Source organism: Aptenodytes forsteri, unplaced genomic scaffold (assembly GCF_000699145.1).
Source record: "Aptenodytes forsteri isolate BGI_AS27 unplaced genomic scaffold, ASM69914v1 Scaffold166, whole genome shotgun sequence".
In the NCBI taxonomy this organism is placed as follows: domain Eukaryota; kingdom Metazoa; phylum Chordata; class Aves; order Sphenisciformes; family Spheniscidae; genus Aptenodytes; species Aptenodytes forsteri.
In genome coordinates, this window is record NW_008796110.1 from 9,370,270 (window position 1) to 9,392,319 (window position 22,050).

At 36.6% G+C, this 22,050-nt stretch overlaps 1 protein-coding gene across 1 annotated transcript in view; it reads left to right on the plus strand.

The window, feature by feature from the left end:
• Positions 1–22,050, plus strand: part of DOCK4 (dedicator of cytokinesis 4) — a 262,389-nt gene that overhangs the window by 159,398 nt on the left and 80,941 nt on the right. The window contains 9 exon segments of the mRNA XM_019474045.1: positions 8,353–8,477; positions 9,992–10,154; positions 11,728–11,834; positions 12,520–12,676; positions 18,447–18,544; positions 18,652–18,735; positions 18,824–18,924; positions 19,856–19,937; positions 20,913–21,083. Of these exon segments, the coding sequence (XP_019329590.1) occupies positions 8,353–8,477; positions 9,992–10,154; positions 11,728–11,834; positions 12,520–12,676; positions 18,447–18,544; positions 18,652–18,735; positions 18,824–18,924; positions 19,856–19,937; positions 20,913–21,083 (1,088 nt within the window).

A 22,050-nucleotide genomic window follows, 5' to 3' on the forward strand; every position in this document is an offset into this window, starting at 1 on the left:
AGGTTGGAGGGGGCTCTGAGCAACCTGCTCTAGTTGAAGATGTCCCTGCCCACGGCAGGGGGGTTGGAACTAGATGACCTTCCCTTCCAACCCAAACCGTTCTACGATTCTATGAAATCACATCAAAGTTACTGCCAGAAAGGCTTAGCAAGAGTTTAGTATTGCTATAGTATTCCAGGACTTAATCTCTTCTCCCTACCCCAAAGGGAGGGAGAACATTATATATTAATCTTCTAGGGAGGGAGAATTTATATATTAATAAACACAAACATTTTGATAGTTAAAGTATTTACAACCTCCAGGTTGTGACTACTGCAAATATGATCAGCTTGTAGTGTAACTTGTTGAAATTTAGGCTACGTGCTGGTGGTCAGTGCTGCATCACCCAGACATAGGGCCACCTACTTTTGAATTGAGCTCTTCTGTCTTGTTCCCTGTGTTTCTGTAAACTGTTTATTCTCATTGTAAATTTAGCTGTGCCAGTTCCAAGTTTACTGGGCTAAAAAGGGAGTGGAAGATTTCCTGCCCATGTCTTTTATCTTCCAGTTTTGCTTGTTATTGTCAGCATATCAGCATGGATAGTAACATCATAGAATATCCTAGCTGCTACAAGGCATAGCATGGATTGACTCAAAAGGTAGGAGGCAAGATGGCTTAAGGGTCCCTAGCCCTCTCCTCCAAGTTAAAATCACCTTCTACTTGTGTTTTTGAGATCCTCCCACTGACAGTAGCTACACAGCTCTTGTCCCATTCTACAAAGTATTCTAAGGAGCTTATCTCTAAAACATTTTGCATCCACAAGATTTGCATCCTGGAGAATACCATTTTGTCTGTGCCACATCCAGAGATTTTCAGTCCCTACAACTGAAATTGTTTTAAGAAGTGTTCAAGTCATGTTTAGGGTATAAAACAAAGCAACTCATTAGCTTGTATTTTACAGGGATGTAAATGAACAGGAACTTTCTCTAAACAAAATAATGTTTTCTGCTGCTTTTCAATTCATGGTTCTAAAGGACCTATAATTCTGAGCAAAGCTTTCTAAAAAGCAGTTCCTAACAAAAGCTCCTAGTGAGTTCTGTGTAATTATTTTTAAATTAGTGGCTGCTGTCAGGACAGTTTAGATTTGCACACTGAAAGCTATAACTATCAGAGATGCTATCTTGTTCAAATACAGTCACGCTGTGTTTTGTTACATTACTAAATAATGAAATTGAAATTTATTTCACTAGAAAGGTTTTTGAGGATAACTGGCAAACTAAACTCTCTTTTCTTTCTAACAAAGACAGCTACCTTTGATCTTTGACAGCTATCTTCAGCTTGAAAACCTTGTTCCATATTAATATGCTACAAGAAATTCTACAGTTCTAAATGTGGTTGGAATATGAGAAAAGTCTTGTTGTTATAATATCTGTGTTGCAATTGTAACTCACAGCTCCCTCAGTGTAAGTTTATAAACAGTTTTGTGATGAAGGATCATTGACACTTAGGTTAGGTACAAATGTTCCTAGAAAAATAAAAGAACAAACAATACATTCATACAAATGTTCTCCTGATGCTTGTCCTGATCTGATCTTCTTCTTACTAGTGATTACTCGTGTTGTTCCTGTCACCTGAGATTCAGTGGGAGCGTTCAAGCCTCTGTGAGCTGTCCAAGCCTCTCTGAGCTGGGAGCAGCTTGCATGTAGGTCCCATAGCTGGGGGTACACCCTGTGAGCAGCAGCAGACCAGTGCTTGTATGTGGATCCTGAATAGTGATGATGCAGCCTCCTATCTATAAAGGAAAGGGAGCCTGCAGAGCCATCCCATAATGAAACTGCATGGTGGAGATAATAGGACCCCTGAGCATGTGTTGTCGTTTCCAATCTGCAAGTTACTCCTGGCTCTTTTCTCTTTACTGGTTATTTAAAATTTGTGTTTTGTAGTTGGCAGGTTCAGGAGGGCTGATCTCCATTAGCTAAGCATGTCCCCCAGCAGTCTGTCTTATGGTTGTTTTGCAACTTTAATTGGCCTTTCCTCCTGCTCCTTGTAATTGCCTCTTTCATGTAATTGATGGTGATCAGGTCTCTGTCCCCTGCTCCCATTCAGCCCTTGGACACTTCACTGCTAGTTGGATTGAAGTCATGAAGCTTCTTCTGTTTCTTCTTAGGTCAGAAACCTTGAGCTGTAATGTGCCTGCTTAGCACCTACATCTGGGGCAAGAAGGCTTTAAAGTTTTTCCACTCTCAACCTATAAATTGTGCTTTCAAGATATTTTTGCCAGGTCAAAGCTGAAATGTATTGGCAGGACCGTATGAAGAGGCAGGTACTGCCAATGCTGTGCTGTACACAGCAACCCAGACATTTCAATTCAGCACCTTTCACATACAATTAAATTAACTTACCAGAGTAAATGTCCCTACAGAATATGCACTTAACACTTGTGCTGCACGGGAAAGGTAAGGCTGTATAATCATCCACATCACTGCAGCTTTACATTTTTTTTTGTTAAATTCTATGGAACTTCAATTTCCATATAGCTCTAGCCCTCGCTTCATAGTAGAAGCTCTTGTAGGAGTGCTTCAGTCTGTAGCTTTTAATATTTAAAAATCTGGTTTTGATTAGACAAATAGGTGAAATGATAGGCTGCTAACTAAGTAGTGTCAAAGTGTTTGGGTTAATGGGACATTTCTATAATTAGGACAGAATATATCGATACCCTTTTTCAACACATTGCATTATTGTCTGAAGTAAGAACAAACAGCTTCCCTAGATACACTGTTTGATCCTCACAGTTCTTCTGTTTTTCCACGAGACAGCTTATTACTTCCTACTCTCACAGGGACCAACACCAACCTTTTTTTTTTTTCTTTCTGCTTTGTTGTTTGTCATCTCGCATCCAATGTACAATAACCTTCTGTCTTACCTATGGTTGGTTGTAACATGTTAACCTCATTTTTTATTGGGATAGTGGCTAGAAAGTAGCTGTGCCAAGATAAGCAGCTTTTTAAGCACTGAAATGATTCAGACAACACAGAAATGCAACACATGGTTTCTTTAATTTGCTTTTCTCCAGCTTCTGTTGACTCAGCCCATAACCCACATGTCTAGAAGTGCCCTTCACATCTAAGGAGGCCTAGGTGGTTTAGCTTCACAAAACATGTTTAATGATCTTACTGTGTGTGGTTCACCATTCTACAGTCTTTTCTTACCCAGAAAACTATGTCAGTCTAGACAAAGGTGACTTATAATGGGGTTTGACCCTATAATGGTTAACAGTGTTACTAACTGGATGTTGACATCCACATGTTCATTGCACAGTCCAGAAGCCCTGGTGAATTCAGAAAGCTTAAAGAAACTGTCACAACAGGAGTTGGGGGATGGAGATGCTCCATAAGAACAGGCAAAAATGAGCTGCCCTTTCTTTTGAAAGAAATGCTTTCAAATGATCTAGATCTTTCATACCACGCAATTTCATTACAGGTAGAGGTAGGTTTGTCACCTTAAAGTTGAGCACCATTTTTTATATTGTCTTCAGTTGCTTATTCCTGTACCAAAATTCATGCTGAAAATAACCATTGGATGTTTTCACTGAAACAGACCTAGAGAAGAGGGGACTTTGTATTTTTCAACATGGATATACGCTGGAATAAATCTGTTGCTTTTCTCATCATGTTTAAAGTCTCATCATATCTGATTGAGATTCAATCCTATAGGCATGTTTTCAACCAGTAATTAAAATCTGATATACTGTACTGTATAAGATGTGCCTCTCTTGTTTCAGTGTAAATTCCTTGCATGTGGTCAAGTATAGGACTGTATAAAAATCTCAGTACACATACACCTAGGAGAGATTTAAGTCATGCAGATGCTTCAGCTGAGATACCATTTGTACTCACCAAAGTCTACCTCAGAACTCAGATACTCAGCAGGACTTTCCCTTTCAGTGCTACTTACGGCTGTAATTGCCCCTCTTAGTGAAAACAAGAGGATTTAATCTGTCATAATTAGCTGTCTGGTATACTGGTTAAGGCAAAGATCCCATAGCAAAATGGTGTATATTCTTGTAATCGATTGTGTAATTGCAGTTGCCATAAATTAAAAAGATCAGTTAAAGGAATATAGATAAATTCAACAATTTGGTGATGTTTGAATTGTTTTTACTGGAAGAGGGCCACAAAAGAATGCCCTAACTTAGTTTTATACAGACAATCTCAGTTTTTGGGGAGAAAATTTCTGTTAAGGAAGATTGAAGCAATGGCAATTCTACATTAAGGAAGTAAAAGTGATTAAGAGATCTCCAGAGCAATGTATTGAGAGGGAAATATTTTTTTAAATTTGGATCCAAATATATTTGTCTAAGTTTTTATTATAATTTTCTTTCCTTTTTCCTTTCCAGAGTGAAGTTAACTTTCCAAATACATTTTCTTTTTCACAGTCAGTATTTTCTGATAAGGCTTTGTGCTTGATTTTTACAACCCCATTGACTTTTTGATCTTGCAAGCTTTTACTCATAATATGTTCATACAAATATTGTGCCAAAAATTCATCAGGAGCATGGCTTTAAGTTCTGAATGTTCCAGTACACTTATCTGAACTGTGCAAGCTCAATATAGTTGGTTTTCTTACATTTTGGTTGCAAGTAGTGATCTGTTTTAAACCAAAAGTGAAATATGTGTGAGTACAAATCCAGACACAAGGCCAAATTTAAACCAAAACCTACATTTTTTTAAAGATTATAAAATGTCAGCTATGCCACATACTTTGAGAAAAGGAAGTTGCTGTTATATCTGCCTGATGCAGACTGCACCCTTGATATATAGCCCATAGTTTACATTCTTTTTGATTAATTTTCCGGTCTATTTCAGTTATCTCCCTTCTGATTTTCTATCCATTTCCATATAAAACATCATTATTCCTAATGTAGCGTGAGAGGCTTCGTCTCCTCTTGGATTTAATTTGCCTTGCATGATAATAGAGAAAATCTGGCATTTTCTTTCAATAACGTGACCCACGTGTCTTGATTTGCTCTGAGACATTGAAAGCAGAGTACAGCTTCCTGAATGGATGTAGATCAGGACAAAATTAATCTGAACTGTCCCCTCATGACACTGATTACAAACTCTGCCAAGGTTCTGTAAGAGGAGAACAGGACAGTATTTGTGAAAGTACGTCCTACTTCTGTGTCTTTTTTTCCCTGTGATTTGATTTCTTCTGGCAATTAATAAGGTGAACCTCAATGGGTTTGGATCTTTTCAAAAACCTTAAAATGCAGGCACTGTTTTTGAAAGCCTGCTTAACTTCTGTGAGGCTCTAATTACTTCTTTTAGAAATGCTTTCTTATTTTTGCATAGAATCACAGAATGGTTTAGGTTGGAAGCTACCTTTAAATATCATCTTTAAAGATCAAGACTATCATCCCCCCCCCCCCCCTCCCCTCCCCCTCCCAAAAAAAGGGACAACTTAAAATTGAGCAGGTTGCTCAAAGCCACATCCAACCTGACTTTGAACACTTCCAATGATAGGGCATCCACAACTACTCTGGGCAATCTGTTCCAGTGTCATTTTCATTTAAATCCTGTACAGTTTACTCTATTTAAAAAGGAAAAAATATGGTTTTCACTGAGTTTCATCTGGGCTAGGTCATGAAATTTGTGGTGGAAATAGTTACTTGGTTACATTTCTGTGAAGACCCCATGGAAAATTGAAATAATTCCTTGCTGATAAATAAAAATAATGACTGAATGTAGCACAAATGCATGTAGAATTCAGGTGAATCCTTAAAGAGAAATTGCTGCAACTACAAGTTGTGTGCTAAAATCAGTTATATAACAAAGCTTCTCTTTTTTATTATTGTGTGTTGTCATTTTTTCTGAATGTAAGACTCTTGAAAGTGACCAACTGCCAGCACTAACTAGAACCAATCCTAGTATAAGCGTATGCTAAGCAAGGACTTAACATCTTTGATAATCATACTGTACTAGCTTCTAAAACTTTTACAATAAAATATTACTGTAACGTGGAAATAATCAGAATCTAGTAGTTTTAAGGGTAATTTTGTGACCTGAATGAACATACAAACAGCTTTACTGATTCAGATCAAGGGCCCGTCTAGCCAAGTGTTGTAAACAGACACCTAAGAAAGAGTAAGAACTGAGCATGCATATATGCATGTATGGTAATTACTCCTTGATGCTCTCCCAGCCTCCAGCTATTTTCAGCTCAAGGGATTTCTTGAGCTGCTTGTGATTGTCTGTTTCATATCTTTTAGTAGATCTTCCTTCCACAGCTTCTCTGTTCTTCCCTTGAACCCTTATACATTTCTCACATTCACAACATCCTTCGGAAAGGTTTTGGTTTGTGTTTGTTTTTTGTTTTGGGGTTGCTATTGTGGGGATTTTTTTTTACAAATCTTGCTGTCCATTCCACCACCTTTTGCTTGTTTTGAACTTGGTTCCCACCGGGAACCAGAGATTGATTCAATGATTGCACACACTTATTAGTAATTCAGCTCTTTCATCCTTGACTTCACACAAAACTCTTACGTGAATACCATCTGGTCCTGGTATTTGTTTCTGTTCATTCTGTCTAGCTGTACTTTAGCCTCTGTCCATAGTTGTTTCAGAAGATAATTGATAATAAGGTAATACAATAGCAGATTTCCCCCTTTTTTTTATGGATATGGTTCTTGAGGGCTTGATAATATAGCAGTTTCCTCTTTTACCATTTTTTTTTTCATTTGGCAATGGTTTAGGCTGTGCTTTGGAGGAATCGTTTAATTATTTTACATACAGTGATGGAATAATGTTATAAAAATATTAGAAGACTGTAGCAAGATCATTGTTTCTGGTACTTAAAAATCACTGGAGAGTTGCATGCGGTAAAATAAATGCAAGAAATGTGAAACATTAGAGTATCCTGGAAAGTTCAAGCAGGTCAAATTCTGCTTGCACATTAAAATGAAGACAGAAATTGAAGATGCATTTATTATTTATCAGTTGCATATTTTTTAATTAATTTTACCCACTGTACAAGTATCCATCTCATGTTTGACTTCTAAGTGGTACACCTATAAATATACAAAACTGTCATACTTGATTTCTTTTCACCAGTGCTCAGTGAACATCTGCTTTATTAAAAGAGCATATTCCCTTTATGCTAAATTTGCATTTCACTAGATGAAAGCATATATTTTCAATTTCTTTTTCTACCAAATTTAGAAATTAGAATTTTAGAAGATGCTCCTAATTATGATGCTGTTCATCCTTCATTTTTCTAGTGTTTCACATGGAAAGGCCAATTGCATCCAAGTAGTTCTAGTAATGTTTGTCCAGAGCTAGATTAGTTTACACTTTTTAGAAATAGATTTAGCATCTTCAGACAGAACAGGGGCTTCCCTACCATGCCACTCCAGTCACCACCAGTACTGCTTCTCCCCACGCCCCCCCCCAGCTGCCAAACAATCTTTCTTCCTTTCATCAGCTATAAACTTTGCGGTTTGTGTCAACTGAAACTAAAATAAAATTACCATTGATCTCATCCAGAAGATCTGGTTATGGTCTGACAGAATACTTAGCATGTTAATCTATGAACGCACAAAGAATTTCGATTTAAACATGCTAGCAGTATTTCATAACTTGTATATACTATGTAACACTTCAGTAGCGCCTGTACTGGATTTGTAGTTTGAATGTGTTGATGAAGATTTTAATTTCTCAGAAGCCTTTCCAACAAGCAAAAAATTAGCTAACTAAGCTAACTTTTTGCTAGAAAACTTCAGAACGCCCTGTCAATGTAAAATATGTTGAGATCTTTTAGATCGGAAAGACAGATTTGAATGCTAGCAATCTGGGAAGCCTGCCCTTCTAATGGAAAGAACACCAACCTCTTGGTTTTTTGCTTCTTCAAAGTAATACACTTTCTTTTGAGATTAAGTGTAAAAAGTTGCAATCAGTTCTTCAAGGAGACATTAAACAGAGAAATGTAAAGATTACAAATGAAAGAAAACACATTAATATTGCCTTAGATTAAAAGAGGAATTAAATGAGGTGAAGCTAGACACCAGCTTCGATATAGCTGGAGATGCCACTGTAAAGACCAAAAAGAGCTAACAGATGTGTAGAAACCCCTAGAATTGGTTTAGTATGGCAGATAATCTCTTGGGCTTTTAGAGGGATGAAGCTTTCTTGGTTTTCTTGGTTTATGAAAACAATTGTTATTATTTAAAATCTGAAAATACTGATAAATTGTGGGTGTGATACTATCCCTTGTTTGGAAGAGAAGATGAAAGTCTACTAAAGTACTAAAAGCAAAAAGTAAGAAAGTTGAACTGACTTTTGCACACTTTGTGTTTGGTTTGGTTTGGTTTTTTTGTAGGTGAAATGAGGAATGATTTATATATCACTGTAGAAAGAGGAGAATTTGAGAAAGGAGGGAAAAGTGTGGCCAGAAATGTGGAAGTGACAATGCATGTCGTGGACAGCAGTGGTCAAATTTTAAAGGTATCTTTGTTGTATGTTTTTCCTTGCTGCAGTTAATTTTGATACACTTTTTCAGATGTAAATCATCTTTTGTGGCATTGTTTGAAGAGTACAAAATTGCTCTGGAAAGTTCATGTTTATCTTTTGCTGGTTTTAGATATTTAAAGTATCTCCACTTTGCTTAAAACCTTTATAAAATGCATGTTTGTTTTATTTCTGTGATCACTTACGTGATTCAGATAAACACGTATAATTGCCAACCAAATAACTAATGATTCCATTAAGATGCTGGAAAACGTTGAAGCAAGATCAAGTTTTGGAGAATTTTTTATGTCATAATAATTCTTCTTAGTAGGTATGCATTTCCTCATGTTACACAGAACGTGTTTTGATCATTTTCAATTTTTTGTCTGATTTTAATAAATCAGAGATCCTTGATGCAAAAATCACCACCGTGTATCAAGAAAAGAATAAATTAATGTTCCTTCTTTTCTTCAGATTTGGTTGCATACTGCTGGTGATAGCTCACAAACAGGCACTGTTTTATATTTTAATTATTAATAGATGACTACTTCTCAGATTTTTTTCTGTACCAAAAGATTTCTGTTTACCTTCAACCTTTTCCATACATATTTAGCATCTTTTTTTTTCCTTTTATTTGAAAGTACTTTTTTCACATGTTCTACATGATGTTGAGGGCTGTGGAGGGACAAAATGAAGAAAAGCTGACACAAGTAGTCTGGTGCAAATTGTGTGTGTGTGTGCGTGCACATATATGTGAAGTGAGGTTGTGCACAGAAATGCATGGCATAAACGTCATATTTGCACAATATATATGTGTGCGTGTGTATATATATATCTGTTTTATATATACACATGTAAAAAAATAAAGGATATCGAGATGCAGAGGTGATCCCTTATAATTGCTGAGGAGAAGAGCTACAGCTTACCTTTCCCACAGAGAATTAATAGGTATCCCCAAGTCAGGACTTAGAAAAATCCATTTGCCTACTTTGATATGGAGAGACCATCATGGGTGTTGCAAAGGCAACGAACACTTTGCTTCTTCCTAATCCAGGAATCCAGATTTCTTTCTTTTTTCATGCTGGGACGTATCACTGATAACAGCAGGGTTACAGGCTTATTTCAGAGGACTAAAGGTCATGAGTCTGGGCTGTTCTTGTCTCAGTTACGTTCTTGTTTGTTGCTTGGGCATAACACTGGATGGACCATGCTGTGTCACGGGACTTCACATCGCATTTGTTGCTTAAGCCTTCCTGATCACCCAGTTCTCCCTATATAATACTTTGATTCTCATCAGTGTGGATGATTCTTGCCATTTTTTCTAATCAGCAAATATTAACAAAGTGCTACTATTTTTGTGGGTTTAAAGATACTGAGCATGATACCACATGTGGCATTTATGATATGAATGTAAATATTAAATAGTCTTCCTTGTAAGAACAGTCCTTGATAACATCTTACCAGTGAACTAATCTGCCTTTAATCTCTAATCAATACTTTTTCTTCATTAGGATTTTATCTCATTTGGCTCTGGAGAGCCACCAGCCAGCGAGTACCATTCCTTTGTGCTTTATCATAACAATGGTCCCAGATGGGCTGAGCTGCTGAAACTTCCTATTCCTGTGGATAAATTCAGAGGAGCACACATCCGCTGTGAATTCCGGCACTGTTCCAGTAAGCGCTGTTCACGACTTCTGCTGGTTCTCTCCGTTACAGCTGCAGTCAGCACATGAGTTTCCATAATACCTCAGGAAAAAGACAGCTGCATGAACTTTCTCTGTAATGCTTTAATGACACAGCTTCTCAGGCTTGCAGCTCTGCTTGGTGGAACTCAGTGCTTTGGTAAAGCCTAAATTCCAGGAAAAACCAGTCTAGTTTTATTAAATGGAAATAGACAACATTGCAGCTGCAAATGTAAAAAGAATTTCACGTAAATTCAAAATGCAAATTTAGAATTTACTGGGTAAATTATCCAAAATTATACCTGTTCCTTAGTACATGTTTAGCAATCCAACCCATGGGAAATGTACGTAGATACATCACAGTCAATTAACATCACTTTTGTATTGCCTTTTTTTTTTTTTTACTTATAAAATAAAATTCCAAAATTTTGTAAACATTCTGAACAATTTTAGAGATGATTTTGAGGTAAAAAGTGACGTCTGGATTCACGTACTGCATACCAAGGTATGCGAAACAGGTTTCATAGCTATGGTGCTGACTGCTGTCAAGCTTGTAGAGAAAGGTGGATAAAATTGTACGTCTTTTAAACTGCTGCTGTTGTTTGGCTCTTTTTGGTGATGTCGGTATAGCAAGATTTGATTATTTAGATTGCCTTTGTGGAAAGTGGCACACACAGTAAGTTATAGTATATTTAGATTTTGGGTACATAAGGAAGAAATTTGCATTTTTTTCTTTTTAAGATTTCTTTTATAAGCTATGAAGTAATAAAGGAAAAACGTCAGTGGTATGTTTCAAACAGTTGATACATTTTTGCACAATCTTTCCCATGCACTACAAGTTGGATATTTTTGTTATGATTGCCTACACCACCCCAACTGTGCTAAAACCGGACTCTTAAGTTGTATATATACACATTTGATGAAAAATTGGTTGATTTTCAAAAGTGTTGAGCATCTGCACTCATTGGCTTCAGGAAAATTTGTGCCATTTCAGTGTTTTGTAGTCTGCTTTATATTTAGGTGATAGATGAGTTTTGGAATTTGAGCTTAGGCATCCAAGTTTGAAAATGTTATCTGCTGTCTAACATTCATGTAAGGACCAGTGACATCTTCAGTCATATCTATAGAGGCAGATGCCTTATTTGAAAATAGAAGTGCAGTGTAGCCTGAGGCTGACCTAAAATGGAGACCAGTAGGTAGAAGCTACTATAGGGAATAATTGTCACAAAAAATTCCTTTTCTCTTTATGTTGGACTGGCTAGGTCACATTTATTTGTGTTTCCTGGTATTCTATATATTGCTAAGACTGCATATTTGGTGGCTTCCATTATCTGTTGTTAATAAATACCAAATCATTCCAGAATACTGCTTCCTGATTTACCATGAGATAAAAGAAACTATTACAGTAGATAATGCGCAAATCTGAAAAGAAATTTAAGATAATCTTAGTCTCACTAGCTGCTAATAGCTTCCAGTATACTTTCTTATATTGTATTATATCCATTTATTTTGTCTAAAATGCATAATATTAACTTTAAGTGCTGCTATTTACATATGTATTTCAGCGAAAGAAAAGGGTGAGAAGAAGTTGTTTGGCTTTTCTTTCGTGCCCCTGATGCAGGAAAATGGGAGGACTCTGCCAGATGGCACCCATGAACTCATTGTACACAAGGTAATTTGAATTAGTAATCATTAGCTGTAATGATTCCTCTGGAACATACTTTAAATGCCCAGAAACATTAGGCTGAGAAAGTCTGCATTCATTACCGAATGAGTGATAATCTTGTTACCATTAAAATATCCATTGCTGATTGTTTAATATTAAGCTTCCTGTTACAAACTGCAATTGAATCTAGTTATCTGTTTCAGTGCACTGGTTTTACTATGTCTTACTATTATATTACATTGTATTTATAATGGATTTCACAAAGCCAAGTTCAATTAAAACACACAAAGTGAACCCCATGATACCCTCTTACTGAATGGCTGAAGTTGGAAAATCAAGCAAACTCATTTATGCACATCTACTCAATGTTATCAGTTTTAGAGATATTTCCGTTTTGTGGAATTTTCATTCCACATTTAACAGTTATCTCTTATTTCGGAGGATTTTATATGCTCCCAGATAAATTTTAGATTTTAACACCAAAATTTGTAGCTATTCATTTGACATAACCTGTGCAAATTTGTTAGACTTCCATGTCAGATATGAAGCTATGATCCAAAAACAAAGTTGCAACAGGCATAGTGAAAATTCTTCAGTTTCTGGCAGAGAAACAATAATAATTCATATAATTTAAGGATTTGGTCCTTTGTTTTTATGCAGTACAGTTATTTTAACTAGTTTGTTTTCACAGTGTGAAGAAAACACAAACCTTCAGGATTCTGGTCGCTACCTCAAACTCCCCTTTTCAAAGGGAATTTTCCTAGGAAACAACAGCCAAGCAGTAAAAACCACTAAAGAGTCCTTCTGGATTACGTCCTTTCTCTGCTCCACTAAACTCACACAAAATGGTAGGATATGTTGATTATTTAAAACATGATGAATTCAAATGAGTGTGATAGCTAGCCTTTTCCGTGCCAAGCAAGCATGGATGTACTCAAAAAAAGCTTATGTTTTATCCATTTTATAAACTGGTTTTCTTCATAATTTTTTATATCCAGATGGAAACCAATGCAGCATGATAAACCACTGATTTTAAGTAGTTCAAGAATGCTTTTTAGATTAACATGATATTGGAATCAAATGCAGCACTCTTGGAATCAACTATCAAAACCCAGCTGCTTTACAAAACCTCTTAATCTGTTTGTTGTAGAGTTTTTATGAAATACTTATTGTAGGCTTTAGGCTGTGGCAGTTTGGTTTTAATTAGGCACATATTGCTTTTTTGTTGTATCACTTCTCTTCCTTAAAGCCAACAAACATTTACTACTACTTAAAACAATCTTATACACTCGATGTAAGGAACAGCAGATAGAAATACATGTGTTTGCGCTCTTTACCATTGCTCTGTATAAAATTCTCAAGATTCTTGTTTCTTTGCCATGTTAACTACAGTTTGTAACTGAAACAGTTTTCCACAAATTTCTAAATATTGTGTATTTGCTTGGTAATGTGTTTCTGACCATTCTTTGATATCCCCGCAGTTTTGTATTGTTTTTTCTGAGCTGTTTATCACAGTTTTAAGAACTTGCTTAGCTCTCTCTTGTGTGTGAATGACTGTATTTTTACCCTTCTTGTATCATCATGTATGATGATAAAACTGCTAAATGCTTGGAAATTGATTATAGGTGTTTAACAACAACTAGAGCAGCTTTTTAAATTGAAATAATCGTCTTAATTTTCACCATTTAGTAGGAAGTGTCCAAAATAGAACTATGTGCAAATAGTAAGTGGTCTGTTTCACTGTGCACATCCATTCTGTATTCTCATAGCTTCAAAGTAATAAAAGTTAGCCAATAAAAGATTTTCCCAAAGGTTGCTAATAGGTAATCAGAGAGTAAATTTGCTTCAGTTAAAGGCCTTGATTTAGGAAGTCACATGAATCTACTGATACTTACACATGCATGAAAGTGCTGCCCAGAACTTAAGTGTCTCACTGATAAATAGTTGCACTATTGTCGGGGGCTGTAATACTAATTTATGTTCACAGTACAGGAGTTATTTTGTACTTAATGTAAATAGATGTGTGACATAGGGCATAAAATTTCCTTTTTTTTTTTAACCATATTCTGAGTAAGAGGGTGTAGAATATCTGAATAATATTGATCCCCTTTTCAGCTCTGAAAGAGTTAACAATTATTTCAGCAGTACTTCAGAGGGTGGAAATATTTTCAATAGACAGGCTCATATTTTCTCCAAGGATCTTCTTTGGGAAGTTCATCTTGGTGAGTTTCCAAATCCCCATTCTTTTAAACAAAAATTTGCCAAAGCCTATTGCATGCTCAGAAAATGAACATAGAGCAAAGCATGTGGATATTTGGTCATGTGAGCATTACTTCAATTATCCCTGAGAGAATGTAGCATATTTATTAAAAAATACAGGAGTAAAAAGATCTGTGTATTTACTTTTTTAGTAAACATTTGTATTAGTATTTTTGAAAATTGCTGATTATTTTTTAATCTGTTTCTAAGTTTGGAGATTTTTCTGAAGTTCTCGGAGATCTGCCTGTGTCTACAAACAACAATGTCCAGCCTGGAAATGAATTGAAAATTATGCTATTGGTCTGTCCATGCGGTGGGGGGAGGACCCCAAACCCAGACTTGTAAAGGGTGTGACTGAATTAGGCCAGAGCTTTACTAGCTTGCTGCGAAATTTTACTCAGCCGTCATTCTCTCATTGATTGTTCCCACATGCCATCAGCTCTCATGCATATTAAAATTATGGGGACTGGGGGAAGGAGGCTGACTCCCAGTTGTTGGGATCCATAACTTCCTTACCCTGGGTACTTTGGAGGGGATTTTAGGATTATTTCCAAACAATTTTCAGAGACCTTCTAACCAGGGGAGTCTGTGCGTTCATCAACATATCTCAGAAGAACGCGTCCTTATCTAATCTGTCTGCCAGTTAGCTTCTCCTTAGATTGACTTTTGATCCTGGGTAGTTAATCAGTTAATGTTAGCAAAAAAGTATACCAGCTTTTATATATTACATTCTTAGCTGGATAGTTATATTTCATTATCCTAAAAAAACCCAAAAGAGCGAGAGAGAACATAGTATTTTTCTACTGAGTAGTTATCAATACAGTCTTACGTAGTTTTTGACATATAGGAGGGATCTCTGCCTGCCAGAGACTCAGAATCCATCCAGCAAGTCAGAATATTTTAGCGAGTTGGCATCCGCTCATTTCTCAGCACTGATCGGCACATCCCCAGTAAGCAGCTGTTCATCAGCAGAGCACATGCCATACAGCATGTCTTTTGCAAGGCAGAGGTGTAATCCATCTATCCGCATCTAAAAAAAGCCAAACTGGTGATTAATAAAACAAAAGTAACAGGGGGCAGCTTTCCAGAGTGACCCCAGTTTGGAGGGCGTGTTGGAAACCACAGAAGCATCCTGTTGGAAGAGGAACGCAGACCGCCAGTTCTGGAATTCGGCTTTTTCCTTTTGAAGTGCAGTAGTGCTACACCAGGCCAATTTCTGATGTCTCAGGATTTATAGGAGAGAGATGGAAAGATCATCCCAAACCACTTCCTTATACACATGATTCTAAACCCTTTCTTAAAACTAGCGCTTTGAATTTAAATTACGGACCTCGAGAAGGGGAGTGTTTTGTTTGGTAGGAATTGGAGGTCAGGTGTAGCCTATTTTTAAGGTACAAATCTGATCATGAATAAGAGAAGGCACTGGAAATTTTTTTCTTCTTCAGCAAAATTTATCAGCAGCACTGACGTTCTCCCTTTTCCACACGTATGTTTTCCTAGTGGGCCTATTTTGGGGACAATTTTATATTCTCATTTCTCTTAATACATGACACATTGCTATCCCTTCCCCTTGTGATTCACATGTCAGATTTTCTATTCATGTCATTTATGCTCGGGCTATTTGCTAATGTTATCTCAGCAATGTCTTTCCTCCTTAGCATTTTCCTTGAAATAAGTGCTTTGAAGTGAGTGTCTGACATTCGCTTTCTCTTTCTCTTTTAATCCCCCAACAAATCCCTAATATTGAGTGTCAACTATTTTCCCACCAAGTTCCTCCAGCAAACCTGTAAAGAAATATTTTTCCTACTATGAACTGACAGCTTTAGCTAGTCTCGCTACTCCTCAACTTAAGTTGAGGCTTAAACAGAATAAAGTATAGAAGTCCATTTAATTATCCAAAAGAGAAATGCAGTTCACTGGATTCGTAATGCTTGTTTCTCAAAAATTCCTGACGGAATAATAAAACATATCATTTGTCCTTGATCTTTGGGATGTGTCTCTGATGCATGTTTGGGACCCTTCAGCACTCTTAGGGCAACTCAAGGATCTCTTTTAATCCAAATCATTCCATACTAGCACAGGGTGAGGCAAAACAAAAAAGAAATGTATAAATGCATAAAAACAATTTGTGCCCACCAAAATCAATTTAGGCAGCAAAATGTTAGTGGAATAGCATATAGGGTGTTTGCCGTTAGCACCTCTGGCAAGATTTGAATATAGGTGGAGATTTATTTAATGTTATTAAAGACAGAAATATTACTTCATGTCTTGTTGTGGGAGAGAGGAGCTTTCCTGGAGCAAACTGGGAAAGAAATGACACAAAGATGGGTGTGGCTCAAATGTTACTTGAGTGTGAAAACAGCCTGTGGTAGAAAGCACCCAAACAGTTGCTGAACCAAGAGGAACACTTGCTATTAGCTTCTTAGTTTGATAAGTACTGAGCACATTTCAGAAGAACTGGATCCTTCTAAGACATTGCTGGGCAGTGATCAACTGGACCAGTGGTTCATCTTAAACTGATGGAAGGATCGGACGGTGGTTAAGGTTTTCTGCTTCAAACGACCAGGCTTTGAGAAATTCTGAAAAGCTGGTCAGTGAAACGTGGAAGTAGTAAACATGCATGTAAAGGAGCTTTGGGATTTATTTAATTCAACGGTTCAAAAATAAGTGGAACTTTGTGCTCTGAATACAACTTGAAAGGAGAGCTGCAGACCTGAGCGAGTGAGTCACGGGGAAGAAAATGTGAGGAGTAAGCAGAGAACCTGCAACAGAAGGGTGAAAAATAACATCAACATGTCAGAGTTCAGCAAGGGTCAGGATCAAGTGAAAACTGCTGAAAAGTCGAGCCAAGTTTGCAAAACTCTATTTTAGGATATTGAATGGTATGGGACATGAAATTCCCAATCTCAGAGCGAGGTGGGTTTTTTAGTACATATCTGAAGCTGAAAGCAGTAACAGATGACCTAAGAGTAATAAATATAGAACCTACATTTAAGACAGATGGAAGAGCAGATATGTTAACTGGGCCATCACCCTCCGATGAATTTTATGCAAGTATTTACAAGAAATCATGGATGAAAGAATGGACATGTAGCTAAATGGAGTGTGCTGTAAGATGAGTTTATCAAAGGCATATTATGCCAGAATAAACTTCTTAATCTTTCTTTTCAATATTATTATTACTATTATTCAGAGGAAACATAGCAGATCTAAACCATCTGGACTTCAGTAACACCACATGGGAAATTAGAAAAGATACAGATTAGAATAATAATTTAAAAACTGGTAAATAAGGGCTAAAAGGGAACTAGCAGTTTGAGTGAAAGGAAAATACTAGTAGATCTGAAGAATTAGGCCTGGGATTGATCTCGTTTGGAGTGGTGGAAGCGGGTGGGGATGGGAGTTGCTTCACTAAAACCTGAGACACTAGAGAGCCTGTTAATGAAATTTGCTGCTAATATGTAGTTGAAAGGGCTCATCAGTTGAGAGGGACAAAATCAAAATCTGATACAGGCAAAACAAGGTAACTTTCATTTAAATAATTAATAAGAAAGAGCAGAAATTAGATCAAATCTAATGGTACAAAAGGCAGGATCATACCCTAAGGGAGACTCTTGGGGATTCTGCTGTAGTCAGGGAGCTGAACAGTATTGCACAGGAGAAAGACCTATTCGTGTCACCAATATGATGTATCTAAAAAAACCCCCAAATTCTGGAACGTCAGTGTTTACAGCAGACATATGAGCTTTCTAATGATATAGAAAGCAGTGATGTAATCTCATCTGTAACGTAGTTACCATTTTGGTCAAGAAAGCTAAAGGAGAATGAATTAAAACTGGAGGAAGTGTGAAGGCACTCAGGTATGTTTTAGCTCAGAAGAGTTTATTTTCCAGAAGAGATTGTGTTGCTTATTAATAAAGCAGGAGCTTAGAGGTATTGTGTTTGTTCTCTAAAAAGGCATAGGAAGATGAGTATTTTAAATACGTACAAACTAGTAATTAGGAGACTATTTCTAGCCGTCAGATGACAGCTCTGGAAGGCATCCTTCAATGGGACAAGAGACAGCAAAATAATTCCTTGTCTTAAGATGGTAGTTGACAAATATCTGAACAAGATTGCATGATATATTTGCCACAGGAGACTGATTTTAGTGACCCATTACCATGTTCTTATGTTTCTATTGGTGGAGCAATTATGGGATGGAATGAAAATTTGTTGTTGGGCAGATCATATTATAGCAAATCTTGAGATGTTTTCTTTTAATGAAGCCAAGTTTTGCTGAGTGGACTGTAATAGTAGAATTTAAAATCTGAAATGCTGCTTTGCTTCCAGCTTTAATCTTGCATTTTGTTTTTGCAGGAGATATGCTTGACCTTCTGAAATGGAGAACCCACCCAGACAAAATTGCAGGTTGCCTCTCAAAATTAAAAGAAATTGATGGTTCAGAAATAGTGAAGGTATATACCATTCTATCCTTTTAGATAATATGAGGGAAATAATGTATTTGTGTGTCACAAAAATACCTATTATTAATAACAAACTGTCTCTTATTCTCTCCAATCAGTTTCTTCAAGATACACTAGACACTTTATTTGGGATTTTAGATGAAAACTCTCAAAAATATGGATCAAAAGTATTTGATTGTTTGGTAAGTTTCATTTTGTGATGATGCTTAACACTATTTAAGAACTAAGTTAAAAAAAAAGCTTTTTTTTTTCTTTTTCCCTCACATTTAGGTTCACATAATAAATTTGCTGCAGGACAGCAAGTTTCACCACTTTAAGCCAGTAATGGACACTTACATTGAAAGTCATTTTGCAGGAGCACTTGCATACAGGTGAAGTCTGTATTTTTTCTATCTGATTTGAATACTGACGGTTATTGGTAAACTAAGCCGAATCAATCATTAGGTTAAATTAAATGGTATCATTAGAAATAAAATGCAATGCTTATATGAATGCCCAGATTTAGGCCATTAAAAAAGAGTAAAACAACTTTAAGTTACCTGAAAGGTAACTTAACTTGCTAATGCCCTAACATTGGCTTCATTTTTAAATCTTTTTCTTCAGTGGATTTCTTTATTTGAATTACTTTGAAAAACATAGGAGCCTTAACATCATCCAGCTGCAACTGTGTTCACTGTCTGTGTAGAACAGTGCACTAATAAGCATCACTTGCTCTGCTGTACTCTGTATTTATTTGCTACCTAGACTTCCATTAAAACCAATGCGGTTTTATGAGACTGGAAACGGATGCATGGAATAGCAGGGATAGTCCATGCTGGCAGGAACTCTTCTGGCTTAACTGAGCTTTTGTATCCCTGTCAAAATCATTCTACTGCATATGTAATGCTGGTATTATTTACTGTTCATTAGAGATCTACTAGGTGGCTTTCAGCAGACTGAAAACTAAGTGTAATATTGGGCCTGTAGTGATTAGCGAAATCTAGTCATATATTTTTTATTTTGTCAGTGTTTCTCATATGACAAATATTGGGTTGCATTTTAAATGCAAAGTTAACCGTTCTCCCACTTCTGTGTTATAATACTTTCTGATGTTGTATTCTAGAGATCTTAGATCTACTAGGTGGCTTTCAGCAGACTGAAAACTAAGTGTAATATTGGGCCTGTAGTGATTAGCGAAATCTAGTCATATATTTTTTATTTTGTCAGTGTTTCTCATATGACAAATATTGGGTTGCATTTTAAATGCAAAGTTAACCGTTCTCCCACTTCTGTGTTATAATACTTTCTGATGTTGTATTCTAGAGATCTTATAAAAGTACTAAAGTGGCATATTGATCGAGTCACCGAAGTGGAGCTGCACGAGCACATACAGGAAGTACTAAAGGTAATAAAAATTGTCGAAGGCTATTATATATTTGAATGATGTATTCATACAGTACCAACAGCTTTAACTTAGGAAATGAAGCAGAGTATGTATAAATGATGGAATGGTAGTACTAATTCTAGGGAGTTGCAGACTCTTTCAGTGCAGTCAGTTTATTCATCGTTCTCTTTTGTCAATAAGTTGATCAATGGAGCTACTACTAGACTCTGAAGCTCTGTGTTCCGTCCTGAATGAAGATATACATGAGTAAGAGTTAGATTTAAGAAATAAAATGTAGATTGCATTGGTAGTATTAACGTCTGTCGCATATCTGAATCTAAATGGCAGACATGCATGCTGACTTAATGGTTCAAAGCTGACACCAGGGAATTCTGCTGAAAATGGTGGGTTTGGTTGCTCTTGTTGTCCTGTTTTGTACCATCAACAAAACACATCGTGGAGTCAGGCTGAGCTGTACAACACAATAATCCCATTTGGGACAGGTGCTACAGTCTGGAAATAAAATGTCAGTGTGGTACCTTTCTGTGCTTTTCTATGCTGCTGTTAACTTAAGTATCTTGCTAATAAGAAAGGGCTGTATTTTTAATTTACATTCCAACAGTTTTGCAACTTAACTTAAGCTCTCTTTTTATTATCTAGTTAGCAGTTGACAGGAAAACAACTTTTAACAGGCAGAGCAATTCTAAGAACAGCTCTAAAGTTTGAGCCTATTTCTTATATTGGCCCTGTATGTTTATGCAATACGGGTTTTTGTAGCCAAAGGCATGTGAGGGATGGCAGGGGGGCAGTGTTGAGATTTTGCAGTTTTCCATTTGTTAAAAAACCAAGTGTTCCCTGGTTTGTAGAGATTATGAAAGGCAAGGGAAGAGCATTTCTGAGTATGTGCTTTTGAAATGTTGTTAGTGTTTCAATAGAAAGATTTGCCAATATTAAATAACATGGTGTCTGAGTTATCTCTGATTTTGACATTTGTAGGCACAGGAATATATCTTCAAATATATAGTTCAGTCTCGAAGGTTATTCTCTATTGCCACTGGTGGACAAAATGAGGAGGAATTTCGCTGCTGTATTCAAGAGCTTCTTATGTCAGTACGTTTCTTCCTTTCCCAAGAGAGCAAAGGAGCTAGTGCTTTATCCCAACTACAAGTAAGTTTTCAAGCATGCCTTGCTTACTGCCACTTTCCACGTCCAATATAGAAAATGTATGCGTGTCCTTACCTATATTCCCTGGAAAGAAAATGTGTTTTTCCTAGAGCAAAATGGCATTTTCAGCTCTTCCTCATACCTTTTGTCCTATAGTGTGAAATTTTCGTACCAGCAGCTTCTAAATAGGCTTGGCAAAGATAATCCTAAATCTGATATTTAATTTTGGAATATAATTATATTGTAATTATAGTAATTATATTGCTGGATACAAATAAAGTAATTTCTCTGTTTTGGGCATTTTACAGCTTAGTTTAACCACATTGGCACTGAAGAATTTGAGCCATACAAAAGACTATCGGAGTTTTCATGCTTTACAGAAAACTTTTAAGTCTTGCTGAACTGTATGTTTTAATACTCAGCTGGTATCTTTATTTCAATTGAAACTACTAAAATTGACTAGTGCTAAAGCACAGAGGCAAATCACACAGGAGACAGCTCTCTACATTAAGTGCCTCAGATTTACCAACTTCTACAGCTTATAGATATACAGTCCTCTTCCCCTGTTTCTGTAACCAAAGGTGTTTAAGACCTGTTAAGAATTATTAATTTCTTAAGCTCTGTAGAAAATTGTTCTTCCAAGAAAATGGCAAATCAGAGAGAACAGAGTAGTAGAGAGGTGGTTCTTCCATCTCATATCATGTAAGCAGGTGGAGTGAAAAGATAATAGCAAAATGATATAAATGACAACATTTGGAATTCTTCTTCAGTATCTTTAACCTTGTATGTTATATATTCTGACACCAGTGTGAAGAAGGTCTGAGGTATGAGTAGCTTTTCTCAGTCAGCAGGATTTGGAGAAGAAGGGAATGTCAGTTCTAGCTTCCCTTCTCTGGCATTGCCCTCCTTTCTTTTCTAATGTTTTGTTTCCATATTCGTTCTTTTCTGACACCAGTGTGAAGAAGGTCTG